This window comes from Synchiropus splendidus, chromosome 7 (assembly GCF_027744825.2).
Source record: "Synchiropus splendidus isolate RoL2022-P1 chromosome 7, RoL_Sspl_1.0, whole genome shotgun sequence".
Taxonomy (NCBI): domain Eukaryota; kingdom Metazoa; phylum Chordata; class Actinopteri; order Syngnathiformes; family Callionymidae; genus Synchiropus; species Synchiropus splendidus.
In genome coordinates, this window is record NC_071340.1 from 17,507,817 (window position 1) to 17,528,542 (window position 20,726).

The 20,726-nt window shown below is 45.0% G+C and overlaps 3 protein-coding genes across 7 annotated transcripts; 2 read left to right on the forward strand and 1 right to left on the reverse strand.

The window, feature by feature from the left end:
* Positions 1 to 647: 647 nt before the first annotated feature.
* Positions 648 to 8,168, reverse strand: suds3 (SDS3 homolog, SIN3A corepressor complex component). Of its 4 annotated transcripts, none has more exons than XM_053869835.1 (12): positions 7,950 to 8,168; positions 5,105 to 5,174; positions 4,974 to 5,029; positions 4,803 to 4,874; positions 4,684 to 4,703; positions 4,451 to 4,607; positions 3,002 to 3,097; positions 2,871 to 2,932; positions 2,759 to 2,780; positions 2,569 to 2,674; positions 1,836 to 1,920; positions 648 to 845 (listed from the first exon to the last, which is right to left on the reverse strand). In XM_053869835.1, exons 1-12 carry the CDS (start codon positions 8,059 to 8,061, stop codon positions 747 to 749), a joined length of 957 nt encoding a protein of 318 aa, XP_053725810.1. In that variant the 5' UTR covers positions 8,062 to 8,168; the 3' UTR covers positions 648 to 746. The 4 variants fall into 4 exon arrangements, with proteins under 4 accessions (XP_053725810.1, XP_053725809.1, XP_053725813.1 ...); XM_053869834.1 differs by having other exon boundaries at positions 2,759 to 2,801; XM_053869838.1 differs by lacking the exon at positions 7,950 to 8,168 and adding an exon at positions 7,124 to 7,662 and having other exon boundaries at positions 2,759 to 2,801.
* Positions 6,725 to 11,999, forward strand: LOC128762044 (gastrula zinc finger protein XlCGF8.2DB-like). 2 transcript variants are annotated; one of them, XM_053869833.1, is made up of 2 exons: positions 6,725 to 7,590; positions 10,767 to 11,999. In XM_053869833.1, exon 2 carries the CDS (start codon positions 10,787 to 10,789, stop codon positions 11,891 to 11,893), a length of 1,107 nt encoding a protein of 368 aa, XP_053725808.1. In that variant the 5' UTR covers positions 6,725 to 7,590; positions 10,767 to 10,786; the 3' UTR covers positions 11,894 to 11,999. The 2 variants fall into 2 exon arrangements, with proteins under 2 accessions (XP_053725808.1, XP_053725807.1); XM_053869832.1 differs by lacking the exon at positions 6,725 to 7,590 and adding an exon at positions 8,965 to 9,109.
* A 5,598-nt stretch (positions 12,000 to 17,597) lies between these two features.
* On the forward strand, positions 17,598 to 20,517 carry LOC128762042 (gastrula zinc finger protein XlCGF57.1-like). The gene is made up of 2 exons (XM_053869830.1): positions 17,598 to 17,758; positions 18,517 to 20,517. Exons 1-2 carry the CDS (start codon positions 17,722 to 17,724, stop codon positions 20,082 to 20,084), a joined length of 1,605 nt encoding a protein of 534 aa, XP_053725805.1. The 5' UTR covers positions 17,598 to 17,721; the 3' UTR covers positions 20,085 to 20,517.
* The last annotated feature ends 209 nt before the right edge of the window (positions 20,518 to 20,726 follow it).

The following is a 20,726-nucleotide window of genomic DNA, read 5'->3' on the forward strand; positions in this document are numbered from 1 at the left end:
TCTAGATTTAAACTTTTTGGTTTAAACCACAGTAGGCATGTTAAGTTTCAACTGTTGCAGTGCATTATGAGACTTGTGAATATCTGCGAGTCTGTGGACCAGATGATTTGGATGTGGCCCTCAGCTTGACATGAGTGGCATTACTCATTACTCCAGCATCCCATCATGTAAAGGCGTCTCCACAGAGTGGAGGATCAAAAGGTGTTTGAGTCTGCAACAGAGCGATAAAGAGACAGGTACCGCAGGATTCTTGACAACCCTCCGCAGCACCGGAGGCCAATCTGGACCCACCTGGTCCCGGCTCGCTCCCCGGGCCTGATCTCAGCCACATCCCATTCTCCTGCAGTGAAGCGAACGCTCGATTAAGGATGAAAGTGGAAAGTGAGCTGGCGAGTCAGAGCTGTTGGGGGAGTTTATTTATTGATGCTCTCAGCGGCTGATAATGCACACAAGCAATAACCACTGCGGAGAGTAACAGCTCCAGTGAGGCTCGCCAGCACCGACTGCACAACTGGGAGCGCTTCCACGCACAGTCAGCAGATGCTCTGCTCCACACAAGGAGGGAAATCGCCGCCATTTGTTGGTTTGTAAACGTTTACACTGGCAGCAGAAGCGCTCTGGAATACTCCGACCACAGAAGAGTCCAGTTTTATCACAATGGTCTTGTTTATTTTGAAAAAGGTAAAATCAGACTGTACACATGTTCGGAAGCGAATGAGGGGGTCGTAAGGGAAGGGGGCGGAGCTTCACACCGCCGACCGCCGCCGGATGATGAACGCTCCCCGCTGCAGCTGACCCAGGTAGATCCTCATCTTAGTGCTGTCGCTCGTCTTTCTCACCCAAATCTGCAGAACGTGGCAAGAACCAGAACACATGTATTAAAGGAGCAGTCTGAGTGCCATGCAATGATTCTTAGCAACAATGCTGTACAAACAGCTGCAGTCAGAACTGAGGTTGAATTCAGGCTGGTGCAGGACACATGTCGAGTCTTGGAAAAACATTTAGATTTGATTGTGTGCTAACTTGCTCTACAGTAGATACTGACAGTTCTATACAGCAGATGTCCCCCAAAACTCTCTGGTCTCTCACTGTTACATGTCACTCCACCCGTCACTCCTGTCATTAAAGTCTTAATGCCAGGACTGATTCACCCCTCTCCCAGTAAACCTCTAGCTCCAGGTCACGTGAGGTCTCCAGTGTGTCTTGGGTCAGCCCCTGGACCTCCTCCTAGAGGCCTACGAAGGGATCCAGAGCACAATCTCAAATGAATGAAGGTTTCCCTTGGTCTTCCCCAGAAGACCCACTGTCCATCGGCTGCATCTCTGTTGAATGGCTGGTGTCCCTTTTGTAATACATTACTTCACCAGTGGATGGCAGTACTGCTCTACATTACAGCTTTCATGCTCCTGTGTGACTACAAGGCTGGTGAGAGCAATACAGCTCACTGGAGAGCGTTGTCATGTGACTCTTCAGGACTGGAGACACTGCACCAGTCCATCACCGTACTGGTCTCACTCGTAAACCACCGAGTCAACTTTGGTCATGAATACTGGTGAGAGGTCAACAGTCGATGGAGTAAAGTGATCATTAAGTTTCATGGCGCTTTCAGGCCATCTCGCGCATGAGCCCCTGCGACTCATTATTGGGGCACCACTTGAGATACAGGGACAGGATGAAGACATTAACCACTGAGAGCCGTTCCACATAAAGCCGAGTGACAAAGAGGAAGTGAAGGCAGTAAAAATAAACACGTCTCTACCAACCTGCAGGGAACACCGTCAGATCTTTGAGCTCATTTGGCCCAAGAAGAAACAAAGACAAAAACTGGATCTCACCTCGTTGGTTCCAACAGAACTGATGACGCAGCTGATCTTGGTGTTGTCCTTTGACTCCAGGTAGATGGCCTGACTCTTGTGATACCTGCCGCCACACACACACACACACACATCAGTTGTGTGCACAACACCCTCCGGCTGAATGGCTCCCGCTCCACTCGTGGAGAAGACGGTAGCATAATTGGACCGGGAAGTCCGACCCGAAAGTCTGTAATATTCTCCTAATGGCTTCAAACCGTCGGCAGAGCGCGGCTGTGCCGGAGAGAAGCCCGATAACCAGTTCATTTGATCATTAAGCGGCTTGCTGAGGAACACGCTCTCTGCTGCTTCAGTCGCTCAAAACAAAGAGAAGAAGAAACGGACGCCTGTTCTCCTGCCCTCGCTGCTGAACGCACAGATAATTGGTTTTGGGAATCTGAAACCTCTGAAGCCACTTTTTTATCAGGCTTCCATAATTACAGAGTCTTCGATAATCTTCCAAGCCTTATCAATAAATAGTTCTTCAGCCTCGTTGGACTGGAAGGGTCGATTTCTAAAGCACTACCGCCATCTAGTGGTGGGAAGAAAATGCCTCCAAAAGGTTCATTTATGAAGAAATGGTGACGATGATGTACGTGATGCGATCAAATGAAAAAGGTATAAAAAAGAAAAAAAGTGTTGATTTATGAGAGTTTAAAGTGGGAAAGTGGCGTCTTAAGTGGGCAGCTTTACAATAACAAGAGAAAACACCCACCATCTTTTGTCGTAGTAGAGTTTCCCCTCCTCGATTCGAGCTTCGAAGCGCTGTGAGGGGTTTTCCATAGGGGCGGCAGGGATGTGCTCCGGGGTGGAGGGGGAGACTGTGGAGAAAGCAGGACGTTAAAAGCACCTTCTCCGGTTGAGTGGGAATCAAAGCGAGGACCTGAGGCGAGAGAGTTATCTACCTGGACGTTTGGGCGACTTCAGCTGTGAAAAGGTGATGACATGCTTAATAAGACAGAAAGAGTCAGGTTTGGAAAAGAGTCTTCAACTTTGGTATTTTCACCTCGCGGTTACCTTGTTTAACGTCCGCAGGTCTTCCATGATCTGGTCGTCTGTGAGGAGATAATTCAGCTGAGGTGGGACGAGTCAAGGAAGCAGGGAAGCTTTTCCAAGCATCAACATTCAACTTGACGTGTGAAGGATATCTGGCGCTGGCTTTCTTCTCTTGTCTGGTATGGGAACCGGGTCGTTGGGTCGCCGCCTCAGCTTCCGCGTCATGATGGGCTTCACCTCCATGGAGTCTGTTGACCAACAGAACCATGAGAACTCTGCCTCACATCCATGGCTCTACACCCAGAGATACGCACAACCAATGTCCCTTTCAGACCTCCTCCAAACCAGCCAAGATGTTAGAATGACCCATGGTAACCCGATTGAATGCATCACATTAGGTGCCTTGGGTGTCACCATTGTCAAGATGATGACTTCACACTCAAATGTTTACAGACAGCAAGATCTGCGTGTTGACAGAAGGCCACAACAATGTTGGCTCAAATTTTACCAATGACCTTGACTGAGCTTCCCTCGACTCTTCAGCCATCAAAAACACCACAGGGATGTCTGGAGACATCTGTTGTGGAATGACCTCCCCTCTGTGAGTTACGCTGCTGTCCACTTTGAGCTGATGTCATTTCAAATCTCCACAACTGCAGACATGGACATACGGTTTCCCTGAATCATCCTGGAAACTGCAATATGTGAACATGATCTTCGTTTTTTTCTAATCACAAAGACAAAGTGTCTACATCTGCATAAACTATTGACTAATATTTGCGAGCAACGATCACATTCATCTATCTGCAACCACATCTAAAGCCGTGTCCCACTTCTCGCCCTAAACCTAGCACTTGGTCCTGAGTGCTCTAAACTATGAAGTGCCCTCCGGTGAAGTGATTGACGTCACTAAGAATCGGGACTTTATAAGTCCTTTACACTTTATAACGCCATGCGTACAGACAGCGTGTCATTGGCGTCCGTGCTGTGTTTTGTTTCCTGCATATCGAGTGTTGGAGACGTTTTGGAAATGCCGTCTCTAACGTTTTTGCAACCTCTTGCATCGGTGCTGATAATCTCACTTGGTTTGGTGAACCAACAAAGAAGAAATGGGCAGAGCCGAAGCCGGCCGCGCCGCTATGTTGCGGTGATGGATCTGGTATGACGATGTTAGCTTTAGCATGGATACTAGCCCACTGTTGTTTGTCAAGAAGAAATAAAAACATACTATTGTACATACACGTTGGATTGTTCATGTTGTCGGACACTGAAGACCATTTGGGTCACTAACGTGGGATACAAGAGAAAGTAAACAAACGGAATAGTAGTCCTGGTTACTAAAATGTCCCTGTTGTCCTATCCAACATTGTTTTTAAATAAAGTACTATGGTATCCTGGAAATCTATCCACACTTCATATTCCCTCTTGGTTTCAAGTGAGCTCCGGAGCTCCCTGGGTTTGAAGGGATCATTTCACGGTGAGTGGCCTCGGTCTTAGGAGAATTGGGACATACTACGCTTACTTATGCGTAAAACCGAGAGTTAGGGTGAAAAACCAAGTGTTAGGGTGAGAAATGGGACACAGCCTAAGAGTGCGCTCACCGCCAGTCAGCTCCATCGTCAATTTCTCATTCTCGATCATCTTCTTCTTCTCCTCCAGCTCGGCGATGAGGTTTTCCTTCAGCTCTACCTTCTTGTCGTCGAACTCCTTCACCGCCGCCTTCTTTTCCTTGATATAGTTTCTCTCCACTTGGTCCTTCTACACGCCATTCACCGCAAAAATCGAGAATTAAAAATTGTCAGGGACTCAAAGCCAGAAGAGTGACGGCGCTCACCTCCAGCTGAAGAAACAGATCTGAAAGACAAGAGAAAAGCTAGTCAACTCCTTTCACTGTCAAATGGACTGTTGAAATCTGGTGTGTAAGGATGAACGCTTCACTTCAGCTTCACTCACCTGCGTTCCGGAGTCTCTCCTTATACTGCTGGTCTAATTTCTTCATCCTCTTCTGATACTCTTGAAGTGTACCTGACAATAAAGCAAGGAAATCATCAAACTAATCATCTCCACAGGAGCGTGGAGGAGGTGAAGATGAAGACATCAATGCAAAGCCCAAAGCGTAGCTACCTTCTTGCAATTGCTGCAACTGTCTTTTCAAGGAAGCGAGTTTGTCCTGGTACATCCTGCAATAAAACAGAAAACAGACGTCACACGCTCAGATTCAAATGTGACACTGCAATATTGCACACGAGACTCACTGTTCTTTGATTTCCACGTAATCGTCCTCGTCATGTTTGGCAAGGTCCGTTTCACTGGCGTCTTCTGTGTCTGAAAGTCAGACGGAAGGGTTCATGAGAGAGGGCTCCATCCTGAGCTTCAGACATTCTTCTAGCATGCTGACGTGGAAAGCATTTACGAGCTACACACACACTTTTTTTTATGGCTTTCCTGGATCTCTTCACAATTGAGGCGTTTTTGTCACCAAAAGATCATGGCAACTGCACACATAACATCAGTGACATCCCACACAGATTTTGTCAGGACAGACCTGGACTAAAAACTACAGATGAATATTTCAATGAGAGATTGTGCTTCTATTAAGGGGCTATTAAAAACGTATTGACAAGTCGCAGTAACTAATCATTTCATACACATTGGAATCTAGCTCACAGGTGCCAAACTGAGTCCCAACGGGGGCCGTGCGGGTGCGGGTTTTCAGTCCAACCAATCAGGTGTCTGAAGGCTGTAACAGGCGGTTGTTTATCAGTCTGGTGCCGTTTGTTTCACCTGACTGGTTACCTTCATGTGCTTGCCGTTATTACCAGCCAGCTGTGTGACTTTGCTGTGTTTGCAATACAAGCTAGAAGCTTCAGGAGTCATTTGGTTGTAAATAGGATGGATTTAGGTCCAGGTTAATTTTACAGACGTTAGCCAAACAATTTTAAACAAACAACTCGTCAACTAGTCAGATTATGACGTGTTCCGGTTAATGAAAACGGCAACATCAACATGTGCTTTTTTTTTTATCTATGTTTATTTATGTTAATTGTTGGGAGCACTTGTATAGTGTTAGAGGTTGTTTTTATACTGGAATATATGATTTTTGTCCCTCATAATGTGAGTGAAGAATATGTGTCCTTTGATAAACAGTCCTGATGTTCCATTAGCCTCAGCTCACTGCGGAGAGAGCGATGACGTTGCAACTTGTTCGACTGTGGTGACTGGTTGTCGCAGCCCTACATGTAACTTTGTACTCTCGTTTTTTTTTTTTTAAGTTCCATAGTTGCGCACAAAAAAACGTGAAGACCAGTCAGCCATCTGCACACGTTTTCACAACAATAAAAGCATCTCTAAAAGACAGTTTACAACAGCTCGAACACCGGTGCTTCACAGAAACGTCACACTGGGTTTGTTCCTAAATATTGCAGACATTTTAGAATAACCACTATGATTTAAAAGATTCGATTCTGATGAAACGGTTGTCACACAGAGCTGTGGGGGCCACACGGTTCACCAGCGGCTGTGTGTGTGTGTGTGTGTGTGTGTGTGTGTGTGTGTGTGTGTGTGTGTGTGTGTGTGTGTGTGTGTGTGTGTGTGTGTGTGTGTGTGAGTGTGTGTGTGTGTGTGTGTGTGTGTGTGTGAGAGAGAGACAGAGTGTCAGTGGTGACTGGCCTCTGGTTACCGAACATCACCAGAACACACGAAGGTGAACTAGCGGCAGCTGCAGTCACCGGGTGACACTCGCGGAGCATCGGCTGTTGCCGCAGGCTGCTGCGGCTAACTTGGCCGAGCTGCCGGGACCGACCACCCAGAGAAGTAAAAAACGTTTCTCCACTGGACGCAAACTTTGAAGACAACTTTGTAGAGGAATCTAACAGCGTATCGCCTGTAAAACCCGGACAGAAGAAGGCTTCCACTCACTGGTTTCCAGCTGACACAGCACCTTTTCTTTCCATTAGCAACTGCAGCTAAAAGTTAGCCCCGGTCAAAGAGAGGCATCACTGCGGGTTTAAGTCGACACCAGAAGGACGAGGGGTTGACCACTGAGAGGACTGTAAGATCAGAAAGGAACCAACCTTGAGGAGCTGCCATCGCGTCTGTAGTGCAGCAGCCAAGCGCTGACCTGTCCGGAGCTAGCGCTACACAGCTAACTGGCTAACCAGCAACCACGTCATTACTGTGGCGAAGCGAGTTATAACAAAACCATAGCGGGTCGCCACAAACGGTGATGAGTAATCAACACGACATGTCAACGTAACGCAATCCATCCGACCGACCGGGACTTGGAGGCTCACAGAACTCCTCCCTCGCGACTTGTCCGGACGTCTTCTCCTGCTGGCCGCGTGACCTCACCGACACCGAGCAGCCCTCGAGCAAGAGACCCTGCGGCGTGTCAGCGCCACAAGCGCTCAGTCCCGATGCCAGAGACCGTCGATCTCACTTCTGGTCACTTCACAGGGTTGAAAAAAAAAACAGCTGAGTCATGGAGTGTTTTCCATTTTGGATGACTGCACTATATGGGAAGGAGTCGTAAGGAAAGGTTTGGGTTAGATCCACACCACGAGCGTGCAGCAACAGTGTCATAACATCCCTCCAAAAATGTTGTGATTCCCTGAGCAGCTCACCCCCCAATGTCAACCTCAGTATCGTCACGCCTGACTCTGACTCCCGAGTCCCCGAACTGGGGAGGCTGGTAGCTCTTGGTCAGTTGGAGCCCTTTTGTGGATCAGTGTGGGACTTGCAGGTTGGTTGGTTGGTTGGTTGGATGGATAGTGGCGACTAGAATTAATCTTACGGCTCGTGTCCGCTCACTCGAAAACAAAACCGGATATGGCACAATCAGCTCTCGGTGTAAATTCAGTCTTCTGGCTTGTTTGTTTACGTAAGAATTCGAGTTATTCTGACGTGCGTAAAACGAACTCTAGCATCAACTTCACATTTATTTCATGCAATCTGCACAACTTTGTGACGGATTGATTCATAGGGAGTTCGGCTGTCCACCACCTATTTTATTACCTATTTTAAAATTTTCTCGCAACGATAAAGGCGGATTCGTGTTCCGCTTCCAACAAGTAGACGGAGCCCAACCGTCAATCGGTTTACCTTCTTCGGAGTCTCTCCCTCTAAAGCTGCGGTCGTCGTCGTCATCCACGCTATCCAGCTCCTCCTCGTCGTTGTAATAGTCCACTATCGGCGATAAAAGCGTTGAAGCCATTTTTGCACCTCCCCAAGGGCGTAAACAAACATAAAAATAAACAAGCGTTTTGTGTTTTGCAGCTTGGATCGGCGCCTACAACCGCGAGGACCCCGTCTCTCCAAGAAGTGAGGTGTCCGACCTTATGCCTGACTAGAATGGCAGTTATTGTGTAAACAATAAAAACAAAAATCATATCAACACAAATATACAATGCGACCCCCCATCCAATAAATGATTATGCAAATATCTTTAACAGAAATTAAAATATTTGAGATTCGTAAGTGTGAACTTTGCTCATCGCTCTCAGGCAACCTCTTGAATACGTCTATCCTTCTGACCCCAAATCACAAGGCAATGTTTGTGAAAAATCATCAATTATTCGTCTTCAACATACTGATGACAAAATGTTGGCAAATACACTATGGGTAAATGTACAACTGGTCAATCAAATGTTATAATCGGAGCATAATATCTGTGAATAACTATTAAAGAATGAAGTCAACAATTGTTTTGTCAGCGACGGTGACAGATTACAGTGCCATCTAGTGGACACGTCAGAAACTACACCGTTTTGTACAGACCAATCTTTTGTGATAAGCACTGTGTGAACAGCGTTTAACAAAGTGCTGTAAAAAATACTTAATGACACAGGGTTCAGGCACTTTCTGTGTCACTTGTAATCTATGATTTTTTTTCTGAATTCAACACGTTTAGAACTCCTAACTCAGTTGTGGGTTGCAAAGTATGAAATACCTTTTAAAATGTACTGAAATGAACCAAACTAAAGCCATTAAAGGGTAGAAATAAATGACTGTGATCATTTTTGTCTTATACGATGCTCCGTATTCAAGCGATGAACGTCATTCAACAAGTCGCGCATGCGTGGATTCCAAATGAAATAGACTCCGACCCTTTCTTCATTTATCCGGAACCAGAACGCGGAAACGACTCTTCCTTGTCCTTTGTCCGTTGTTACTACAGAGCATTGAAGCCATCTACCGCCACACGTCGCTCGGTGACTAGAGACGACAGACAGAACATAAGATGAGCCTGCCACACAGACGAGGTACACGCGCGCGCGCATACGAAGCACTGCACTACGAGTGACAACGGCTGCGTTTGGGATCAATCAAAACAAAAGTCGTGAGGCAACTCCAGCGTTAGATCAGTTAATGCGTGCGTCATCGGAGGTGACGTCCACTACTCATCAATCCTGGCTTCTTGTCTAACCTCATCTGTCAGCCTGTCCATCACTATCGCAAAGAGGAAGGGGCTCAGAGCTGAGCCTTGGTGCAGTCCCACCTCCACCTTGAACTCCTCTGTTACACCTGCAGCACACCTCACCTCTGTGTTACACCTGCCATACATGTCCTGCACCACTCCAGCATACTTCTCTGCCACTCCAGACTTCCTCATACAGTACCACAACTCTTCTCTTGGCACTCTGCCGTACGCTTTCTCCAGAAAGACACAATGGAGCTCCTTCTGACCTTCTCTGTACTTCTCCATGAACATCCTCAAAGCAAACACTGCATCTGCTGTGCTCCTTTTTTTTTTGGCATGAAGCCTTTCCACCATTCTTCCCCACAACTTCATCGTATGGCTCATCAACTTTATCCCTCGATAGTTGCCACAACACTGGACATCTCTCTTGTTCTTGAAGATGGGCACCATTCCTCAGGAATCCTCTCACTCTCAAAGACCTTGTTAACTGTTCTGGTCAAAAAGTCTACTGCCACCTCTCCTAAACACTTCCAGACCTCCACAGGTATATCATCAGGACCCACTGCCTTTCCACTCTTCATCCTCTTCAACGCCCTTCTCTTTGCTACGTCCTGATCTACGATGGTCACTCCTTCTGCTCTTTGTTCTCTGCTCTCATTTTCCTCATTCATCGGCTCTTCGTCTCCATCTTCCCAACACACTTCTGTTATCAGTCAAAACATTCCCCTCTCTATCCTTGATCACCCTAACCTGCTGCACGTCCTTCCCATCTCTATCTCTCTGCCTTGCAATCCTGTACAAATCTCTCTCACTCTCCTTACTGTCCAACCTCACATACAAGTCCTCGTAGGCCCTCTGTTTGGCCATGGACACCACTACCTTCGTCTGTTGCTGGGCCTCCCTGTACTCCTGTCTACTCTCTTCTGTTCTCTCAACGTACCACTTGTTCTTAGCTAACCTCTTCCTTTGTAAGCACTCCTGCACTTCATCATTCCACCACCAAGTCTCCTTTTCCACTTTTCTTCCAGATGACACACCAAGAACTCTTCTACCTGTCTCCCTGATCACCTCAGCCATATTTGTCCAGACTGACTGATGGGTTCTGCTTTTTTTTAACTTTAAATGAAAGAATTAAATGTATCAGACATCATCAGTCGCTGGCAGAAAAGCCTGGTAGCCCCACCTTCACCAACACCGTCATGGCCTCTTCATAATTGAGCATGTGAATGTCAAAACTGTGACTCACGTAACGCTGCGTAGTGTCACAAAACTAAACCATCCTCAGAATACTATCTTCTTTGTGGTAAAAGTAGCCTACACTGTGCATACTCTCTTGAATAGGTTGATAGAAACGATAAAAGTCCCTTCGATGTATATTGTCATTACCTTGTCGTGGAACCACATAACGCATTTGTGGCACAGAAGCACTGTCAACACAGAATATAAAATTCAAAAGGGATTGATAGTTCAGTGATTCATGTGTGTTTGCCTCCTTGCAGTTTCCAGTGAACAGCAGGAGATGAGATCCAGACTCGACCAGAAAGAACCTCATCTTATTGAAGAAGTGAAAGAAGAAGATGTGACCGAACTGTCATTGACTGTTGTGAAGGTTGAAGTTGATGATGATGATGATGAGGATGAGGATGATGATGATGATGAAGAAGAAGAAAAGGAGGGGCCTTCAAATAAGCACTTGACTCAACACTTGAAAACAGATGCTGAAGAAGAAAACTCTGAAGGACCTCAGGTTCCACCTCCCCACCCAGACCACCAGAGGTCGCTCTCCTCTGAATTTAACACTAATGACAGTAAGGACTGGCGGGACTCCAGCAACACCCAGCCATACACAAAGTCTGTGGAGACTCCAGCTATTCAAATCGGTGTAGAAACGGTTGGTGGCGTTAAAAAGCCACTGATCTGCTCTGGATGCGGGAAAAAATGCTCCTCATCGACTGGACTGACTCTACACTTGAAAGTCTGCTGTGGCGGCGGACCCAAACGCAAACCACGTGCTACTTGCTTGGTTTGTGGAAAACAATTTTATAAGTGTCATCTGAAGGTGCACATGAGAATTCACAGTGGAGAGACACCTTTCCAATGTTCTGAGTGTGGGAAATGTTATGCATTGAAACAGAGCCTGCATGCGCACATGAAAGTTCATGCTGGAGTTAAACGGAAAGATGAAGCTTTTGAAGCTTTTGAATGCACTGAGTGCGGGAAATGTTTCAAAGCAAAAGGGACTTTGAGGGCACACTTGAAAATTCATATTGGAGAAAAACCTTTTGAATGCTCTCACTGTGGTCAATGTTTCACACGGCGCAGTAATCTGAAGAATCACTTGAGAATTCACTCTGGTGAAAAACCCTACATATGTTCTCAGTGTGGTCAATGTTTTAGACAGAATCAAACCCTGGCCCATCACATGGTGATTCACACAGGTGCAAAACCTTTCAGTTGCTCTCAGTGTGGGTTCTGTTTTGGACGGAGGGCGAGTCTTAAGAAACACATGATAATTCACACTGGAGTAAAACCTTACACCTGCTCTTATTGTGAAAAATGTTTCTCAGAGAGACAATCCCTGTTGAACCACTTAAAAAAACACGTGAAAGAAAGTCTTCAATGCTGATGTGACCGGGATCATGTGGACCCCTGCAGTCAGACAGAAAGACGGTGATGAAGAATGCATGTATTCCCCAGATGGCACCATTGACTTCATCTCACCTGTGAAGGAATGAAGGATGAAAAATGTACAATACATAAAGAGCCATAAATGTCTCCATATGTATCCAAGATGGTTCAGTCTTTTTTGTTCTCTTCAAGTGGACTCAGGACAACACAATTTACATGGTCATCCTATATTTGTTGCCTCCATTCAATTCCCTTCACAACATGCATATAAAAGACCAAAAATAAGGGGGAAGCACTATAGTGCAAGGACACAAACACGAACAATATTGGAAGCAATGCAAATCCATTTCAGACAGTGCTGGATGAGGAAAACTATTTTGAGGGGTTTCATGAAATCTATCCAAATTGTGTGTTGTCTGTATGTGCTTCTTTCCACCACATGTCAAACTGAATGGTGCTCTTCTAATTTAAATGACAAAAAAATACAAAAAAAAAGTGAAGTCAAATAAATATCCATCATATATCATGAAATATGCAGGATTATATTATATATGAGAGACTTGATGTTGCTGTCATTGGATCACATTAGACATCCTTTGTTTGTCCCACCGTCAGGAAATTCAACAATTTGTCATTCAGCTCACTCTGATCTTTGAAATATTTTCTCTAGAATGACATTAAAGTTTATGTTTCGTATGTGCTCAGTAATCTGCTGTTGTTCCAAGAGCCTTCTTCTGTCGCAGAAGCAGTGGTCTTCTTCTACTTTGGTAGGTGTTCCCTGACACCTGTGGAAGCGGGAGCATCAGAGTAGAGCGCAGTGCTCAAACTCATTCAAATAGAATCTGCATTTGTTCATGAGTATCTTGAGATAACAGTTAAATTATTGTTTATGTTCTACACATTATTTTGGTTATTTTATTGCTGTTCAATAAAGTTCACAGACCGTAAAAGCTTGAATCATTGTATATGATAATGGGGAAAACAGCAAACCTGGCATCAAGAGATCCTGCTGTTCCAGTCCTAGACCTGACTCTTCCTCCACATCATCCTCACGTCATTGTTTGTGGATTTATTTCAAGTGGATCTGAGCTATGACGAAAGGGCTTGGTTGATGGGGCTGCTGTGTGTCATGAGAGTTGAGTGTAAATAATCACAGTTAAAGTGCAATTCATGTTTCTGTGTGATTTTGATCTATTATAATACTAACCAAGCCTTAGCCCCTGTACAGCACCTTTCAACGCACTCTTCAGTTTTTCCCAGTCAAAACAGAATGTAAACAAGAGTGAGAATTGCGTGCCAATACATGCACCTGTAAACATGCAGTGACACAAGTGTGGGAGGAAATCATCTCTGTGAAAGTGGAAGTAAGCAGAAAATCTGGACAATATCCAGTATGTACAGAGGTATGTACAGTGTTTTGTATCTCCAAAGTGGAGGTCAGGGATCATGCTCTTCCACTTGTACAGCTGCGTCACGACTCATCTGAGGATCTGAGGGCCCAGTTGCCTGATTTTTTTATGTGAGCATCAAAGGAAAGTGAAGAGTCAAATAAGACGCTGAGATTTTGGGCTACATGAGTGATGTCTTTGGACAGTTGACTGAGGCTGCTGACTATATTTCCATTTTCTTAATTTATGACTTGTAATTTTTGGTAACAATAAAAAAGAAAGAAAGAGTGAAACCGTGTTAATTGACCAACATTTTCACGACAGATGAACAGATGCAACTTCTGTGCTTTATTTAGTACGAAAGAAAGTTGTTTCTTGCTATTATTCGATGGTAAATAAAAGCAATAACCGTCCATGTCAGCTAATCACGAAGCGATCGTCGTTACGCCAGGAGGAAGAGCGCATGTTCGGCAAACACCGAGTTTCTTTTATATAAATCTTTGGTGTGTGATAAAAACTGACATCGAATCCTTCATTTGAAGATAAATTCCCTCACTACAAAGTTTCAGACAATCCGATGGCGACTGCGGGATGTGACGTCATCACCCGGACACATTTCACGAGCGGACACATTTAGAACCTACGCCGGAATACAGAAGCAGCTCCTTCGTGTCCTCTGTCCGCGAGAATATCAACTGTAAACAAATCTTTCCAGCGGCGGCTGATACCTGCTGCCGCCCGTCACCTGCTGACACGTTTTCATGACACATTACCGACCTGTCAAGACGGAATAAAAGAGATGGACACCGAGAGAGCAGGTACACTCGCGCTACTCGTTATAATCTGACAGTGTAAGCAATATAATATCCGTTATATTTCACTGAAGTCAAAAGCTTCGTCTTGATACCCCAATAATTCATCCTCGCGATTCAGGAAGCGTCCAGGTGTTTGCTGTGGGACCTAGGTTTCCTTGGTACAGTTCACACGACTGAGCCAGTCCTTCGGACCAGTCTGTTGAGTCTCTCCCGTCCCTCTCTGAACCAACAATATAAAAGACTGATAGAGTGTTTTCAACAGTGTCCTGCTCCCACTGAAGGACCTCAGTCTGTTGAGCAGATGCAGGTAACGTTTGCTCCGAAGTGTGTAGAGATTTAACACACTTTCATTTTTCACCGGAGGGGATACATGTCCGTATAATATACCATCTTCTTATTCACTCACCCTCTACGACTGCACCAACCAGAGCTCTTCAGTTTCAGGATTGTTCAGTGACTCTGGTGTGTGTGTGTCCCTGCAGATGTCCTGCAGCTGCATTTGATTAAAGAAGACGTTTCTACTGAGCAGCAGGAGAGCAGCTCCAGTCTGGACCAGCAGGGACATGAGCCTCATCTCATGAAAGAGGTGAAAGAGGAGGAAGAAGAACATGATGTCTCCCAGCTCTCATTCACTCCTGTGGATCTGAAGACTGAAGATGATGAGAAGCCTCCAACCAGCAGCTTAACTCAACACTTGAAAACAGAAGCTGATGGAGACAACTGTGGAGGATTGGACACACCTCTCCTCCCTGACCAGCAGAGGTCACTCTCTTCTGGGTCTGACACTGATGACAGTGAAGACTGGAGAGAAACCAGTAACTCTCAGAGTGCGTCAAGAGGTCCTGACGGTGGGAAGACAGGTGGTGCTGATCCCAAAACACTGATCTGCTCCGGATGTGGAAGAAAATGCTCTTCAATGTCGGGACTGACTCTACACCTGAAATCCTGCTGTGGGGGCTCATTCACATGTTCCATCTGTGGGAAATGTCTGTCAAATCGACAGGCTCTGAAGACGCACATGAGAATCCACACAGGAGAAAAATGTTTCACCTGCGCCAAGTGTGATAAATCTTTTTCGCAGAAGGGCAGCCTGAAGGAGCACATGAGAATTCACACTGGAGAAAAGACCTTCAGCTGCACTCACTGTGGGGAACGTTTTGCATGGAGATACACCCTTAAGAGTCATATGAGGATTCACACAGGAGAAAAGCCTTTCATCTGTTCCCAGTGTGACAAGTGCTTTACCCGGAGCCACGCTCTGAAGGAACACATGAGAATTCACACAGGGGAAAAACCTTTTTGCTGCCCTCAATGTGGGCTTTGTTTTATTCGGGGAGATGTCCTGAGGGAACACATGACCGTGCACACTGGAGAAAAACCATTCCTCTGCTCTCATTGTGGTGAAGGTTTTTCGTGGAAATATGCCCTTCGGACTCACATGAAAATTCACACTGGAGAGAGACCTTATGTCTGCTCTCAGTGTGCAAAATGTTTTACCTCGTGCAGCAGTCTGAAGGACCACATGAGAAGTCATACTGGAGAAAAACCTTTCATATGCTCCCAGTGTGATAAACGCTTTTCACGGAAAGCGGTCCTGAAGAAGCACATGAGTACCCACATTCGTTAAAGTCTAACTCCTGAACCTGTCTGCCAGGCGTGACATCTGGACATGCAGCCCTGTTTTCTGCTGCCTGCTCAGGAATTTGCTGGACAGCCATCACCAGGAGGACCCAGAGACACCTGGTTAATGCGGATGGTACTCCAATACCAACTTTTTTAACAGATCAGAAATGGCCGATCCAACCAGTGGGGATTTCAGATTCATGAACTTCATGTTGTCAGCTGCTCTGTGAGCTCACTGTGAACTGTGGAATGGTTTTCCTCAATGTTTGTGCATCTCACTGAGACACGACTCTGTTCAGGATATCCATTCCACCGTTTACAGGCATTTAGCAGCAGCTAAAACTCGCCTGACAAACACAGCCACTGTGGAATCACTCCCGTCCTGGCTGTGCTGTACATACAGTGTCTGTGAGTTAGTTGCAACCCGGAGCACTCATAAGTACAGCGTCTACACTGAGACAGCGAGCCAGGGTCCCCAGCCTGTAAACTGCTCAACTCAGCAAAATGCAATGTTATGTCATCAAATCACACAAACAGCTGTTGTTGGACTTCAGACGTCCCCCGTCACCAATTCACCCTCTGTGATTCAGTCGGAAAATCATTTTATTTATGCTACAAGAGGGAGTGTCTCATTTTGCTGATCAAACGAGCAGGGAAGCAGCATCTTCCTACACATCTGTCTTGGATTTAATAAATATGAACTTTCAGTGTGAAAGTTTTGAGTTTCAAATTTGTTTTCAGGATAATGTTCTTTCTCCTGATGTGATTCCTTGTTTTTCGGACATCATTTTCTGGTCTAATACAGACCTCTAGTGGCCTTTTCTAAAACACAGTCGATAGCAATTACATGATGATAGTTAAACGGAGCTCTGGTATCAGATCGGTGGAACATTGGTATCGACAGATACTCTCTCACACGTATCAAGATTGGAAATGAAAACAAACGTGGATCAGAGCATCTATACTGGCCAACAGACTGCAACAGTTGGTGCTGTCAGGAAGTCACGGAGCAAAACGGTGCGTCAGTCAGTGGGCTTCTGCTCTCTCAGCGACCAGCACTCTCTGTTTTAAAGTAACTTCTGCTGTGCTTGTTGCGTCTGCAGTTTAGCCATCACATTTAGAGCGTGTGTGAATCACAGGACGCAGAACCACATGGAAGCAGTGGTGCGGAAGAAGGTCGGCCTCTTACTTTGAGAAACATTTAAAAGAACTACAACCAAGTAATGGCCTCCAGACTCATTCATTAAATCCTATCCAAGCAGTGAATTATTAAAAACTAATTTTAAAAGGACGACAACTGTGACCTTTGAAATCCTTTGACTGAACCTGCTTCACATCTGACATGTCTCAGAGTAAAGGCTTTCTGGTAAAATATTTCCGTTATCCTCATCCGTAGAATTATTTCAGACCTAACCGAAGAAAGCATCGGCTTTTGATTTTATGAATAAAAATAAATGTGTTCCCTGTTTCTCTGATATTTCACACCTGCTTATATACATCGTGTGTGAACCAGCGCGTAATCCTGTTCAGGGTTCAGAGCTAATAACCTGATAGCAATTGAAGCTAAATTCCGCATTCAAAAGTCAAAATTCTCAAACAAAAAATCTCCTTTAAACTGCCTTTGCCTTTATGGTTCAAGTGCTCTTGTTTGTTCCCTCCAAGCGCGATACGTATTTTATTAACATGTGTGATATGAAGCCTGATTGTTTTGTTTTCTCTTTAATTATTCAACAAAACATAGTGATAAAGGTATTTGTGTAGAAGCCTCCAGCAATAATAGCAAAAAACGCAATATCCGCGGCAGACACATCACTTCCGCCAGTGGAGGATTGAGCGGAAGCTCCGTCATTTTCTGTGTCGGCGCCCATGACAACAGAGAAGCCGCTCCTCCGTGTCCTCTGTCCGTGGAAATATCTGACGTGTAAGACTCTCTCCAGCGGCGGCTGGTAGCTGCTGCCGACGATCCGCTGACGCGTTTCCACGACGTATTACTGATCTGGATGAACGGGACTCAAGAGATGGAGACCGAGGGAGCAGGTAAACACGCGCCACTAGTACTGTAATGTAATGTATAATGTGTGTGTGTGTGTCTGTGTGTGTGTCGCCGCTGGCTTTGTTCTTGTTTTGAGAGACTCTTCAGTATGTTCACTGCAACAGTCTACTTTACTTCCGTTAATAGAACATGACAGATGACGCATATAGTCGTCCGACATGTCATACATCTTGAGCTTCTGATAGACCAGACGTGCATGTTTGTCCAGTCTTAACAGGGCTGTGCCAACTGAGGCTCCTCATGATCGTTTCTATATTATAGCAAGGGTCTCTTTTTCTCTTCCCTTCAGGCTGATTCTACTTTTTAAACAAGATACGTTAGTCAGAGTTTAGGAACTGAGGTGAAATAATAAAAATTCTATTTTACAAAGGCTCCAACAGGAACCATGGTACCATATATCCGTCATGATCCTTCGATACAATCCTCTCGCCACACATCTTGTTAATGCCTGCTACGTTTTCAGCTCCATAAACTCCTCTAAACTCTCAGTCCACACAACCGAGCCAGTTCTTCTGACCAGTCTCTTGAGTCTCCTCCCGTCCCTCTCTGATCTCCCGCTGAACCACCTATATAAAAGAGTGACAGAGTGTTTTCAACAGTGTTCTGTTCACACTGAAGGACCTGAGTCTGCTCAGCACATTATTGATCATCTTCTTATTCACTCACCCTCTACGACTGCACCAACCAGAGCTCTTCAGTGTCAGGATTGTTCAGTGACTCTGGTGTGTGTGTGTCCCTGCAGATGTCCTGCAGTCGCTGGTTATTAAAGAAGAAGTTCCTACTGAGCAGCATGAGCCTCATTTCACGAAAGAAGTGAAAGAGGAGGAAGAAGAACGTGATGTCTCCCAGCTCTCATTCACTCCTGTGGATGTGAAGACTGAAGATGATGAGAAGCCTCCAACCAGCAGCTTAACTCAACACATGAAAACAGAAGCTGATGGAGACAACTGTGGAGGATCAGAACCGGCCAGCTGCTTGGACCCGCCTATCCACCCTGACCAGCAGAGGTCACTCTCTTCTGACTTTGACACTGACGACAGTGAAGACTGGAGAGAAACTTGTTCCACTCAGAGTGATGCAAAGGTTCATGCCAGTGAGAAGAAAGATGGTGCTGATCTCAAATCGCTGATGTGCACTGAGTGTGGAAAGAGATGTTCTTCGAAGTCTGGACTGACTCAACACATTAGGGCCTGCTATGAAGGACCTTTTGATTGCTCACTTTGTGGACTCTGTTTTGGAAGTAGACAGGCTCTCAAGATTCACATGATCACCCACACCAGTGAGAAACCTTTCACCTGCTCTCAGTGTGACAAATGTTTTACAAAGAGGAGGTGTCTGAATGAACACATGAGAGTGCACACAGGAGAAAAACCTTTCAACTGCTCTCAGTGCGATAAATGTTTTACACTGGAAAGGAACCTAAGAGTACACATGAGAATACACACTGGAGAAAAACCTTTCATCTGTTCTTGGTGTAATAAATCTTGTGCTACGAGAGGGAGCCTGGTGGTGCACATGAGAACTCACACAGGAGAAAAGCCTTTCATATGCCCTCAATGTGATAAAGGTTTTGCGTACAGCGGGCTCCTAAAGGAGCACATGACCAGCCATACTGGTGAAAAACCCTACACTTGCTCTCATTGTGATAAGTGTTTTACGAGGAGCAGTAGTCTGAAAGAACACATGAGAATGCACACGGGAGAAAAGCCTTTCAACTGCTCTCAGTGTGACAAATGCTTTACATATGGACGGAGCCTGGAGGAACACATGAGGGTGCACACTGGGGAAAAACCTTTCAGCTGCTCTTATTGCTGCAAGTTGTTTAACAGGAGACGTACTTTGGAGCAACACATGGGGAGTCATACCGGAGTAAAATCTTTCCTCTGCTGTCAGTGTGGTAGAAGTTTCACACATGAAAGGAGTTTAAAGGATCACATGAAAATTCATATCGGAGTAAAACCTTTCGCCTGCTCTCAGTGCAGTAAATCTTTTTTATCTAGAGGGCACCTGAAGAAACACATGAGAACGCATACTGGAGAGAAGCCATTCAGTTGCTCGCATTGTGATAAAAGTTTTGCACTGAAGAGCAACCTGAAAGTACACATGGGAATACACACTGGAGAGAAACCATTTGTCTGCTCTCAGTGTGATAAGCGTTTTTCAATGAAGAGCAACCTTAAGGTGCACATGAGAATTCACACTGGAGAAAAACCTTTCATCTGCTCTCAGTGTGATAAATGTTTTATGCAGAGCAGGAGTCTGAAGATACACATGAAAAGTCATTCAGCTCATGGTGTGAAACCCTACTAAGAAAATGGTCAACTAAACTGTGGACTTAATTCTTGGAGGAGAAGACAATGGCAAATTGCAGAGTAGGACAAAGACTGATTCATGATTCTCAGCAGTTCAAATAGTGTATTATGATGAAAATACAGTGTGTTTTACTCTCTAACCTTTACTTTTTACTGATTAAGTCATTACATTAAAGTGATTAATTTAATTTGATTCTACAACCTTATAAGTATTATAGAATCAAAATTTGATCTTCTAATTTTGATCAAATATCCCAAAATATTGCTTGCAATATTTCTTCTCCTCAGAGTGCAGGTATCTCTGAAATGCTCTACTCATGCTACCAGAGGTGCTGTCTTCACTTGATCCAGCAGTTCTTAAAAGTTCAGAAACTTTCTTTGAAGTGTTTCTTTCTCCACTCCAACACTGAGTTTCTCCGCACTTGTATCTTCTCGACAGAAAAACTTCAGATATTCATTTGATTGCCAGTCGATAATAACGTAATCATGTTTTTGTTCACTTTCAAAAGGTTTTGTAAAATTCACATGAATAAACACTTTCTTTTTAACTGAAATTGCATCATGATGTGAAATTTATTTTGTTTAACTGTTCTATGCGTTAAAGGAACCTGGAGATTTATGTGATGCGTCAAAAAGATGG